Here is a 12595-nt window from a genome sequence, read left to right as displayed (position 1 = left end):
ATTTTGGATTCTTTTTTTAATCAAATTATAGTTGTGATTTACAATGGGAATAGAAAGGGGGACAAGGGACGAAGGGAATTAGGGTTAGAAGAAAGGTAATTTGGAATTTTTTGTTAAGTTTTTAGAATTTAAATAATTTTATCGTACAGAATCCATCATTCTTTCATGAGTACAACATCAATTTTGTTGTTTTATGGATAGATTTGCAGTGTTTAGAATTTTCATGGATAGAAATGGTAATTTACTCGTGAGCACAAATAAAGTTTCTTTTTGTCCAACGCAAAATACAGTTGGAGGCAAATTTCCAACTTCATGTTAAAGAGTGCACCTGCTGAGAAAAGAAGAAAAAGAAAAGATAGCAATGTCATTGGAGAATGGTGTATCTAAATTACATTAATGATTTTCAATCTCCCCTCACCTCTTTCATTTCCACTTTTTACACAAGCACACCTCGAGAAATCATAACAAGACTGAGAATTAAACAGGCCCTAGGTTGACATGGTAACCGTCAAGAATCAATTTGGACTTTTCAGATACCTTCAACAATCAGTAACAATGTCTTCTCTGTTTTTCTCATTCCCCCCCTCAAATTGAAACTTAAAATGGGAGAAGAACTTTTATGCGATTCACTGGTATTCAAGCATCACATATTTCCTATAACGTTATAAGAAACAAATCAGGTTATAAACACTCCACAAGGATGATAGTATGAAGAAGGAATTCCCGTGAAAATGTATGGAAGAAAAAAATTAGGTGGTGATGCAATAGAAGGAATCACTTTTTCTAGTGAACACGTTTAAGCACAATTATATTATAAAAATCACTTGTGATTGTTTGGGTCAAGGATTACCTTAGGCAACATGAAAGTTCAATCAAATTTTACAGGTAATCAAGCGCTCTATTTTGCTTCAGAAGAAAGATGACCCATCTGCTTTGTAAGTTGATCCAAATGTTGAGTTTTATCCCAACCATTTTCGGCTGGTTGCACCTCATTAACTTTGGAAGCTTCAATATCAGTCTCAGTATCCTCTTGCACTGGGGTTTGCAAAAGCTCATCCCAAATAGATGGATTTCCTAAGAAGTCATCAAGGTCCGCATCAGGTGAAATTCCTTCGAAATCAATGGGAAATGATCCACTAACCCCCAATGAATCAGGATCCATAAATCCCTCATCACCAGCTTCAGGAGCCATATAATTATCTTCCGGAATACCAAGCATACTTCCAGACTCTATTTCATCTATTGGTGCAAGATCAGGCATGATGACATCTGCTTGAGGAACATGGATAGAAGGTATGTCAGATGCTCCAACCCTTGTAACCTTTTCAGGAGCTCCAGCCTGTGGTAAAGATTGAATTTCAGGTTTGGAAGCTGAGGGAACATGCCCTGGAGCCCCCAGAGTAATTGGAACATGAGAAGACTGCACTGAAGTTGGCGGGACCTCCTGAAGTGTTACTCCAGAGGTCCAGCTTGAGGAGCTGCCACTGTCCATCGCACCAGATGAGGATGACGAACCATCACCAATCAGGTAATTATCAGGGTTGTTACTAAAAGATTCTGCTCGAGAAGTATCCCATTTCATGATCTGTCTTAGCATTGCTTTTGCTGAATCGTTAATCAGAGGTTGATACTTAACAATTTGCCCATCAGGAGCAGCAGCACAGTCAGTTTCAGCAATACCTTCTTGCTTGAGCCGGCGCTTTTTGTTGACTTCACTTATACGCCTATTATTCTCATTTTGCTGTTGTACGAACTGCGCAAAGAAGCCAGGGCTCTGTACGGCTTTAGCAAGGAATGACATCATTTGTTGTTGTCTTTGCTCCATGCCCTGAAGGCGTTGAACCATTGTTTGCAGTTGGCCATCAGTGGTCTGTTGTTGCTGCTTCAGCCTGACAAGTTCCTGCATGAGCACATTTTTGTCTCTTTTAAGCCTCTCAACCTCTTCCTCGAGCCCAAACTTGCCAACTTCTACGCACGCCCCTACTGATGAATTTTGTACATGTGATTGCTGAGATTGTTGATGATTATGACCATGGGCAGGTTTTCTTCGTGTTATATTCCTAAGCAAGTGCTTTTGGCCCCTCAAAAAGCCCTCATTTGCAAATTCCCATCGATCTGGATCAACCTTCCTAAAACCCTGCTTATTGCATTACAATTTACAAGGATGAGTTTATGATGTTCAAAAAGGAAAAACGTGATATGAGGATGTCAACAGCACGCTAGAGATATTTCAGCTCTATAACTTGTATAGAAGAGTTCTGTAAAACTTGCATAGCTAAGTTAAAAAATGGACAGCTAGAATAAAAACAACACATGTTTCAAAACAAAACAGTTCATCTCACTCCAATGAAGGCAATGAGGAGATCATTCTTGCAATACAAGTTGTAAGCTTATTAAAGCCTAAAAGACTAGTATCAGATATCACTATTTGCATATTTAGATAATTGTCATCAATTCAACAACAAAGAAGCCTTTATCCCACTAGGTGGAACTGTGATCAATTCAACGACACATAAAATATAATCTGATGGTCAAACAAGAAAAGAGGTAAGATCGTTAATGTCAACACATGAACCGACAATACAGGTACTAGATAAGACACCAAGGTCCCAAGTCCATTCCAATTTAGAAAACCAACATGAACTGACAATACAGGTACTAGATAAGACGCCAAGTTCCCAAGTCCATTCCAATTTAGAAAACCAATATATCCACAAATTGAGCCTTGGGACAAGTTCAAGTACAACTTACTCTTTTATGTTTGTTATCAAATTGAATGTTCAATTAATATCAATAATACAAAGTATTAGATCTCAATGCCGATAAGCTAAGCCTTTTAAGTATTCTGTCACAGGTTGAATATATGACTTCAAAGGAATGAAAAAGATAAAATATTTACATTACAGTGATTTTAAAGTAAACCGACAAATAGAATTTTCTTCCACTCATATGAGGATTCAGTATGTCTGTATTTGAAACACAATCATGTACAAGTGTCAAAGGAGAAAAGAAGAATAATAGCCTACAACAGCAATAAAACCACACACTAAATAAAACACATAGTCCTAACTCCTAAGCACGCAAGAGCAACTTATCAAGTCCACAAAATGGTTACGAAGCTTATTTCCATCAACCAATATGCAGTCAAAACAGATCTACCTATGTCATTTGTTACAAAGCTTATTTCCATCAACCAATATGCAGTCAAAACAGAGCTACCTATGTCATTTCATTGCTCACAAACCCTAGACCATGTGTTGTCTTTTTTGTTTGCAGAAACAGAAACCAAATAGTAAATACACATCTCCTCATCCTAAATCCTCCTCAAAACAACATATATATGACTTACTATAATTAGGCTTATACAATACTTGCAATTGACACATTTGATAAATATAATGCATCAATAAACTATAATCAAGCAACTGATTAACCTGAGAACTGCTTTCTTTGTCAATTTTCCTCTTCTGCTCCATCTAGTTGCTGATACAATGCAGGAGGATAAGATATCAAATTTAAAATTACTCAGTTTTCCGATATATAGTAACGAAACAGGCAATCCCAACCCTGGATCTTAGTTAAATTAAACAGCAAAGCAAAGTAGTAAATTTCCTACTTGAGGCCACTATACACTGTCTTTGAAATGAACCAAAGTGCTATATTTGATAAAGAGCAGTTAAGCCCAAATCTTTTATGGTTTTTTGCAAGGTCATACTTTTCTGCCAACCCATTTGCAGATAGTGAATCAAATCCAGAGTCATGCACCAACATCATATATTTCATGAATTCATAAATAATCCACAAAAGTAAAAAAGCATGCAAATCCAAAGCCATCATCTACAGTCTACAGTTACTAAAATCAATCAACAATCAGCAAATCAACCAATTCAATGAAGAAGGAACATACATAAGTGTTGAGCTGTCTAACGAAGCTGGAAAAGTTGTTGTGCTTGAAGTATTTCGGCAAAAGGTCTCTCGCGAATTCCGGTGGGTTCCAAACCACAAAGCTGTTGTTCGTAGCGCTCCACGACACGATTGCGTCCGTTGAAGGATCGTCCACCATGTCGTACGTCTTGCTCAGGAACGGCGGCGGCGCGTTCGCGTTCGGAATCGGTACCGGCGCCGGCGTGGCCCCGTTAGTGCTTCCTCCGCCACCGCCATCTGCACCGCTGGTACTCGCATCCATTCCCTTGGAAATATGAATAAGTAAATCTAGGGATTGATAATAATTAAAGAATAAGAGAATGATCTAAAATGTTACGGAAGGTTGGGAATACGGGGGCATTGTTGAAAAAATGTAAACCCTAGATGATGGAGGATTGAGGAAAGAAAGAGAGTGTGTGTGCGCGTGTATTGAAACTTGAGAGACAGTAAGATTTATGAAGAGTGGATAGATTGGAGAGAGAGAGAGAGAGAGAGAGAGAGAGGAAATGGAAGTATGGTTTGAATTTTATGGGAATGAGGAAAGAAAGGGTTTTCTTCCCTCTGTGGGGAGACAGCGTCACAGCAGGCGATTATGGGAGAGAAAAAGCAGCCTTTCAAATCTAAAACAGTCAACCAGTAGAAAGGGGTGAACACGGGTTAATTTGGTTCGGATTCAAGGTGAAATTAAAATCGAACCGATTAAAATGTAATTAGTTTTGTTTGGTTCGAATTTATATTTTTTGTGTATGTATCCGAATTAAACTAAACCGATTAAAAACGGATTGGTTTGGTTCAGGTAATTTGATACCCGATGATTTTTAGATTCATAAAAAAAACTAAATTTTTATCTTAAAATTCAACAAGTACAATAAACATATAACATTAATATAAATAATCTAAACATGTTAAACACCAAATACATTAAAAACTAAACTCATTAAAATCCAAACATATTAATAGTGAATAATCTCACTAAAAGTCATATATATTTTTATTTTTTTATTTAATTAATATATGATCGGGTTCACGGGTTAGTTCGGATTCCACACCCCCAGAACTGATATCCGAACCAATCGCTAACAAAGGCCATTGGTTTGGTTCGAATTAGACCCAATTACCCGTTGGTTCTAGAACCAATTTAATTGGTTCAGTTCAGATTCGGATAGATAATCGGATATCCGCTACCCGTGCTCAACTCTACCAGTAGAGATCATAAAAAATAAACAAGAAATATTTTTTTTTCTTTTTTTTTTTGGTGTACTATTTGAATTTTAATGTACAAAATCAGACACCTCATTATTTGTCAAACTTACATCCAAATCTACTACTTATCTCATAGTTTTGCGATTCAAGATCATATTGTTGATCTCTTAATGAAACCCATGTCTATAAAATTGTTTGATAAATTTAAGGTCAAACTTAGGATGAGAAATAATTCCTTTTAAATTAACGTGTGCGACATGGGGGCGTACAAAGCCATGTTGACTTTTGATAGTGCTAGCGGTTTGGAAAAGGCACTGGGTGCTGGTATGGGCAGCCTACTACAGTTCTTTGAAAGTGTGAGCCACTGGGAGGAGCATGTGCGATGCGATAAGAGGAGAGTGTGGCTTGAGTGCGTTGGACTGCCGTTGCAGGTTTGGTCAGCAGACACATTCTATAAGATTGGAAGCCTGTGGGGTGATGTGGTGTGCTGTGATGAGAATACAACTTCCTTGTTGTCGTTTGGCGCTGGACGTGTTCTGGTTGATACGTGCAGGTATGAAGTCATTCATGAACGGATTCGTGTCCTGATAGGAACAGAAGGTTATGATGTCTTCGTTACGGAGAATGGGGGCAATGCAACTCGAGTAGCAGGGAATGTGAGAAAGGATGGTTCGGCCGGAAAATGTGGATTCTCAGTAGGAGCCGGTCATTCAACTAAGGACAGACTAGGACACGGTGAGGGTTACCGGAGTCACATACAGCGGCTGGAGTGGGATGCAGAGGCGGAATTGATGGCCTTGGTGCCTAGGGAGGACGACCAGCAAAGGGGTAGAATCGTAATTCACTCAGAGGATTTGAATGAGTGGAGTAACAGATTCTTAGTTTCTAAAACGGTAAACAAGGAAATCAATTCCAAAGAGAAAATTGCTGATATTACGGGATCCCTGGCTAGCAGTGAGGAGGTAAATTCGGAAAAAACTATATCATGGGACTATGAAAGACGTTGTATGCGCGAGGAAGCTGTTTTGCATAAGACTAGAAGGGGTTTGGAAGTCATTGGGCCCACTCACCATAAAAATAATGCTGAGGCCCATTCTATCCATTCTAAGGCCAAGGATGTGAGGTTGGGCCAAAACCAAGAAGACCAAAACTCTGCTCTTCAAGCTGGACCGGGTCGGAACCGGGTCGGAGGTAACTTGGCGGTGCTGGGTCAGACAGAATTACTAGCGGGTTATGTGGGAGGGGAACGGGGCTATGGTATTGACGGAGAGGCCAAAGTCGGCGCTGACTCTCTTGCCGACGGGAGGGAGCCGAAGGGAGTGACGAAGCTTGTGGCGACTGCTGGTGTGAGAGGAAGGGCGAGCCAGGATGCGGTTGATAACGGAGGGCGATCTCGGTTGGAGCAGTCCGCAGTCAGCGGGGATGTGGACCAGGCGCCGTGGTCGACGACGATTAACGGCGAGAAAGGAAGGGGAAGCCAGGGCGCAGGCGTGGAAGGTAGCCATGTATGGTTGACGAAGCCCGCGGTGGAAAAGGGTAGGGAGCAGTCAGCGCGAGCGCAGCTTGTCCATGGTGGGGAGCCGGGGTTCGCTGAGACCAGGCAGGTTATCAGTGGAGGTGCTGAAGGGCCGAATGTCACTGGAGGGGTGGCTGAGGTGAGTGTAAGGCAGGAACGAGGAGGGATGGCCTCGGACTGGTTGGGTGAGGAATCTAGTTTGCGTGTTGGTGGTTTTGGCGATGCAGGGGCACGTCTCAATGGGGGCCAATGCGATGAGGGTGGGCCAGAAGGAGATGAGGCTCACGGAATAGTGGCAGAGTCTAAGATAGAGGGAGAAGACGCAGTTGAGGATTCGACTGGCCTAGGGTGTGACAGTTGTGATGCGGGTAGCGACGCAATATCAGAAATGCCAGACAAAAGAGCGAAGGAAATGTCCGAAAACAGGAAGGCATGGGAGCTTGCAATGGAGTCTGGAGCAGTGTAGTATGATGAGGAGGATGATATAATGGCGATATTGCAAGCACAAAATGAAGCGATCGCTCGGAAGAAGAAACAAGCGAAGCAGAAGGAGAAAGCTAGGAGAAGTCGTCCGAAAAATCGAAAAAAGGTGTGTATAAATGTGTTAAAATGAATTTTAGCTCTTGGAATATTAGGGGATTGGCTGGAGTTGGAAAATTAAGTATGGTGAAAAATTTTAGGAGGAAATTTAATCTGAGTATGCTAGGATTAATAGAGACAAAGAAAGCAGCATTAACTAAGTTTGAAGTAGCCCAACTTTGGGGAAATGATGCAGTTCAGTGGGAGTTTGTCGGCGCGGAAGGGGCGTCAGGAGGTATGCTCTTGATGTGGGATGACGCAGTATTTAAGCTATATAACTGCTATAAAGGGGATAGATGCTTATGTGTGGATGGTGTGCTGTTGAATAATAACTTTCATTGTGCTTTCTGCCTAGTGTATGGTGCACATGTAAGGGAGGAGAAGTTGTTGGTATGGGAAGAGTTAAGCTTTCTAGCTGGGTTATGTCAAGTGCCGGTTTGTTATCTGGGGGACTTCAACGAGGTTACTCAGGTGGAAGAGAGGAAAGGGGCTGTTTCATTGACGACGTCTGCAGTAGATTTTAAATCATGGATTCAGGATATGGAGTTAGTTGACCTTGCTCTGACTGATCGAACGTTCACTTGGTTCAGGGGCCAGTCCTGCAGTCGCATCGATAGGGTCCTGGTCAGCCTAGAGTGGTTAGAAGAATTTCCGGATACAAGGTTGCGAGGTGGACCTAGAGGATTATCAGACCATTGTCCGTTGATTGTGGATGTGACACGTATGAGAGGGGGACCAAGACCTTTTCGTAGCCTGGATTCTTGGTTTTCTCATCAAGGATTCCGGAGAATGGTAAAGGAGGAGTGGAGGAACTTGGGGGATGCTCCTTTCTTGGATAAGCTGAAGGGGTTGACGATTCCACTTGGCAAGTGGCACAAGGAGAATTTTGGAAACATGGATATGAGGATTAAAAGGTTTGAAGAAGAGATCAAGATAGTCGATGACTTGGTGAGCAATGGAGTGTATGATGAGACTATGGAATCTAGAAGAAAGGCACTTGTAAGCTCATGCAAGAAGTGGTATATTAGAAAGGAACTCCATTGGAAGCAGATGTCCCGGTCCAGGCATGCTAAGGAGATGGACAGGAATACTCGTTACTTTCACAACTTAGCCTCAGCTCGAAGGAGAAACAACCGCATTGATGCTCTAATGATCAATGGAAGGCTAGTACGAAATCAAGCCATGATCAAGGTTGCTGTACGAAATTTCTATAAAGACTTGTACCATCAGGAGACATCGCCTAATATAGGGTTCCGGGACGGACTGGTAGAGCAGATAAGTGAGGAAGAGGCAACAGAGCTGGAGTTGATGCCATCCGTGGAAGAAATAAAGGAAGCAGTTTGGGACTGTGAGGCAACTAAGGCACCAGGAAGTGACGGGTATAATATGAACTTCATTAAGAAGTGTTGGGATGAGGTCGGTAGGGAGTTCACAGAGGCAGTGATGGGATTCTTTCAGTCTACGGTGCTACCTAAGGATTCGAATGTCACTTGGGTGGCACTAGCGCCGAAGTTTGTTGGTGCCAAAGAAATTAAAGATCTCCGGCCGATTAGTATGGTGGGCTGTGTATACAAGGTCATTTCTAAGGTGTTGGTTCGGAGGATGCGGAAGGTTATGCCGGGTTTAGTTGGGGAGACTTAGAGTGCTTTCGTGAAGGGCAGGAAAATACATGATGGGGCTCTGATTGCCTGTGAAACTGTGCAGTGGCTGAAAGTCAAGAAGAAGAGCTCGGCGATAATCAAATTAGACTTTCAAAAAGCTTATGATAGGGTCAAGTGGAGTTTTGTGGATATTGTTCTGCACAAGATGGGATTTGGCAGTAGGTGGAGGGCTTGGATAAAGGAATGTGTTTGCTCGGCATCTATGTCGGTTCTAATTAATGGTTCCCCCTCGAAGCCGTTCAAAATGGAAAGGGGACTAAGACAAGGAGACCCTCTGTCCCCCTTTCTGTTTGTGCTAGTGGTGGATGTTCTCCATAGAATGATTCAGGAGGCTGTGAGGAATGAGCGTATCATTCCGATTCTGATTGGGCGAGACAACATTGAGCTCTCACACTTGCAGTTTGCAGACGACACGATCCTATTCTGTCCTGCTGAGGAGAAGACGATTAGGAACTACCAACGTTTGTTGCGTTGCTTTGAGCTGATGTCTGGTTTGAGTATCAACTTTGAAAAGTCCAGTTTTATTCCGGTGAATTGTGAGAGGCGGTGGACACGGAAGATGTGTAATGTATTGGGTTGCAAGGAAGCTTCCCTACCAGTCAGGTACCTGGGCATCTCTCTGGGAGCAAACCCGAGGCTTGTTCGGACATGGAAACCGGTGATTGACAAGGTGGAAGAAAAGCTGAGCCTGTGGAAAGCAAAGTCCCTCAATAAGGCGGGTAAGCTGGTCCTCATTAAATCGGTTCTTAATAGCCTACCTGTTTACTATCTCAGTTTGTACAAGATGCCCAAAGCAGTGGCGGAGAAGCTGATCTCACTACAAAGACGGTTCTTATGGAGTAAAGAGGACGGGGGGTATGGGATGCCGCTAGTAAAATGGGATATAGTAATGGCTCCAAAAAAGGCAGGAGGGTTGGGAGTTGGTGATACAGTGGCTCGAAACACAGCCTTACTGTTCAAGTGGTGGTGGAGATTCTCGAAGGAGGACTGTCCTTTATGGAAGAAAGTTGTTTGCTCCTGTAATAACATGAATCCTTCTGAGATGCTGAGTGGACAGCCAATACCTACAAGAGGGGGTCCTTGGAAGGAGATCTGTCAATTACAAATCAGAGAACCTCAGGTGAGAGAAAGGATGGTCAGCGACTTGTCCATGGAGGTAGGTAATGGCAGATTAATCCGGTTTTGGGAGGATAACTGGTTAGCTAGTGGTCCATTGAAAGATGTGTTTCCAAGACTTTTCTCGGTTTCAAACCTCAAAGGATCCGTTATAGGGTACTGTGGGTTCTGGGATGGGTTAGAGTGGATTTGGAGTTTTCAATGGAGGAGAGAGTTATTCCAGTGGGAGTTGGAGCTAGTAAACCAACTTCAAGAGAGGCTACAAACAGTAAAGTTAACAAACGAAAGAGAGGATAGTGTGGTATGGAAATTTGATAAATCTGGTATTTTTTCCACTAACTCCTTTGTGCAGGTGCTGCAATCAGAGACTCTTCCGGAGGACATCACAACCTATAGTTTCACTAGTGCTATCTGGAGAGGGTTCGTACCCCCAAAGATCGAGCTATTTGGTTGGTTTGTGTTGGTGGGCAGGGTGAAAACCAAGGATAGATTGTGTAGATTAGGCGTTATTGCACAACAAGATAATTTGTGTGTGTTATGCGGTAAGTCTGAAGAGACGGCGTTTCATTTGTTTATTGGATGTGAGCTCACTTGGCAGGTGTGGAGTGCTTGGCTGTTCGCTCTTGGGAGGATTTGGACACTGCCAGGTTCTTTAAAGGATCACTTCCTAAGTTGGATGACTGGTTCAGTGCGGAAGGATGAGAGGAAGCGGTGGTTCATTGGATTTTTTGCTGTTATATGGACAATCTGGCTAGAAAGGAATCGTAGAATCTTCAAAAATCAAGTATCTAGTGTGGCAGAAATTCTAAACAGGTCTTTTGAATTCTCTGATGAATGGCTTGGTGGTGAACCCTTTGGTTATTGATGGCATTGCCGAAGATGACTAGGGGTTGTCATGTACGCTAAGTAATCTGGTGTTGTTCCTGTTTCATGTGTTGTTATGGTTTACTCTATTGCTCCACCTTGTGTGTTGAGCTCTTTATTTCAAAAAAAAAATTAAGAGGTGTTAAGAAAATAAGTAAAAAGGATAAAAATTTGTTACAATTTATTATAGAATGTTGGTTTTTACACTAATATCTAGCTACATTTTCTCTTTTTTAAGTGTGTATAAATTTACTGTAATATATTTTTTTATACATAATAATTAAAGCACATATTTCACAGCTTCGTTTTTTTTTTTTACTCAATGATCTGTTTTCATCTTTCTCATATCACAAATATTCTCAGATACGTTTAGAAAAATTAAAATTTTAGAAAAAAAGACAGTAGACAATATGAATAATGAAAAACTTAAAAAATTAAGGAATATCTCACCAGTAGTACATGAATTTTATAAATGTTGCATGTGTAATTTACTAAAGCAATGCCTTGTAAAAAACTAAAATCATTATCACTAATTAGTTCGTTGTCGTCATGATCACTCTACTTCAAAAGTTATTTCTTGAAAAATTTGACCCCACACTAAAATATTAAAAAAAAATCCCTTCAAACTAGGACATGTAAACATTGAGTTATTTGTCTCCAAGGTTGCAGTAAGACCTCATAACTAGGGGTGGCAATATGTACCTTATTCGCGGGTACCCAACTCGACCCTATCCGATTGGATAGGATTGCCAACTCGATCTACAGCGGATAGGGTTGGATGCGGATAGGATTCTCGTGCGGGTCGGGTAGGATGTGGGTTGAGCCTCAACCCTACCCGACCAACCCGTACTCTCTATATATGTATATGTTATATACTTATATAAAAATATGTTTTAAATAGATGTTGAATTAAATATCTCTCACTAAATGTAAAATATTCTTAGCCACTAAAAAAAAAAATCATTAATTGATAATTTAATATTCTTTTTTACATAAAAATTAGTTATATTTTAAATTATCATCAAGTTATATAATAAAATTGTATCTTTTTTATAACCCGCGGGTAAGATCGAGTACCCACGAGTTAAGAGCGGGTAAGATTAGGGTTGAAAAATTCTCAACCCGCGAGTAGGGTTAGAATTGGATCCAAACCCTATTCTACCCTACCCATTCACACCCCCTACTCATAACATTCATTCAATGTTGAACAAAGTTATTAGAACATTCTTATCTAGCTTGAAAGTCCAGAAATAGAAATTTTGATTTCTTGTAATATATAGTTGTATACAACTCTTATTGATTGAAAGTGAGTTGGTCCAATTGTTTCTTTTCATAAAATTATACGACAAAATTATATTTTTCGTTGACTCAAAACTGATTTTTTTTTTTTAATTAGATAAATTCAAAGGTCCAATTCATTACAATCCAATCCATGTAAACAAAAAAGTTTTAAGGTATGCAAAATTTTAAAGTTATAGACTTAAGATATTTCATATCACATCAAGTATTGAATTTTGTTTTAAACGAAACACGCTCAAAAAACATACCTAAGGTCTGACTATGCCTCTAAAATAACAATCCATAAAAAAAAGTATCTAATAATAGACCAAAATTAGACATATATTTTTATGTAAGCCAAACCTAGTAAACCATAACATGGTCTAGTCTGGACTGATTTGGACCTATGAATGAGGAAGAGAATTGTTGATTAGCCTTTGATAGTTAAAATATT

At 40.7% G+C, this 12595-nt stretch overlaps 1 protein-coding gene across 2 annotated transcripts; it reads right to left on the bottom strand.

Moving 5' to 3' along the window:
• On the bottom strand, nucleotides 337–4547 carry LOC107642340 (heat shock factor protein HSF8). 2 transcript variants are annotated; one of them, XM_021122755.1, is made up of 4 exons: nucleotides 4278–4547; nucleotides 3908–4189; nucleotides 851–2137; nucleotides 337–654 (listed from the first exon to the last, which is right to left on the bottom strand). In XM_021122755.1, exons 2-3 carry the CDS (start codon nucleotides 4184–4186, stop codon nucleotides 899–901), a joined length of 1518 nt encoding a protein of 505 aa, XP_020978414.1. In that variant the 5' UTR covers nucleotides 4187–4189; nucleotides 4278–4547; the 3' UTR covers nucleotides 337–654; nucleotides 851–898. The 2 variants fall into 2 exon arrangements, with proteins under 2 accessions (XP_020978414.1, XP_016201144.1); XM_016345658.2 differs by lacking the exon at nucleotides 4278–4547 and adding an exon at nucleotides 3435–3483 and having other exon boundaries at nucleotides 3908–4128.

This window comes from Arachis ipaensis, chromosome B05, assembly GCF_000816755.2.
Source record: "Arachis ipaensis cultivar K30076 chromosome B05, Araip1.1, whole genome shotgun sequence".
Classification (NCBI taxonomy): domain Eukaryota; kingdom Viridiplantae; phylum Streptophyta; class Magnoliopsida; order Fabales; family Fabaceae; genus Arachis; species Arachis ipaensis.
The sequence above is the reverse complement of the archived record's forward strand: the minus strand, read 5'-3'. Positions and strand labels throughout refer to the sequence as shown.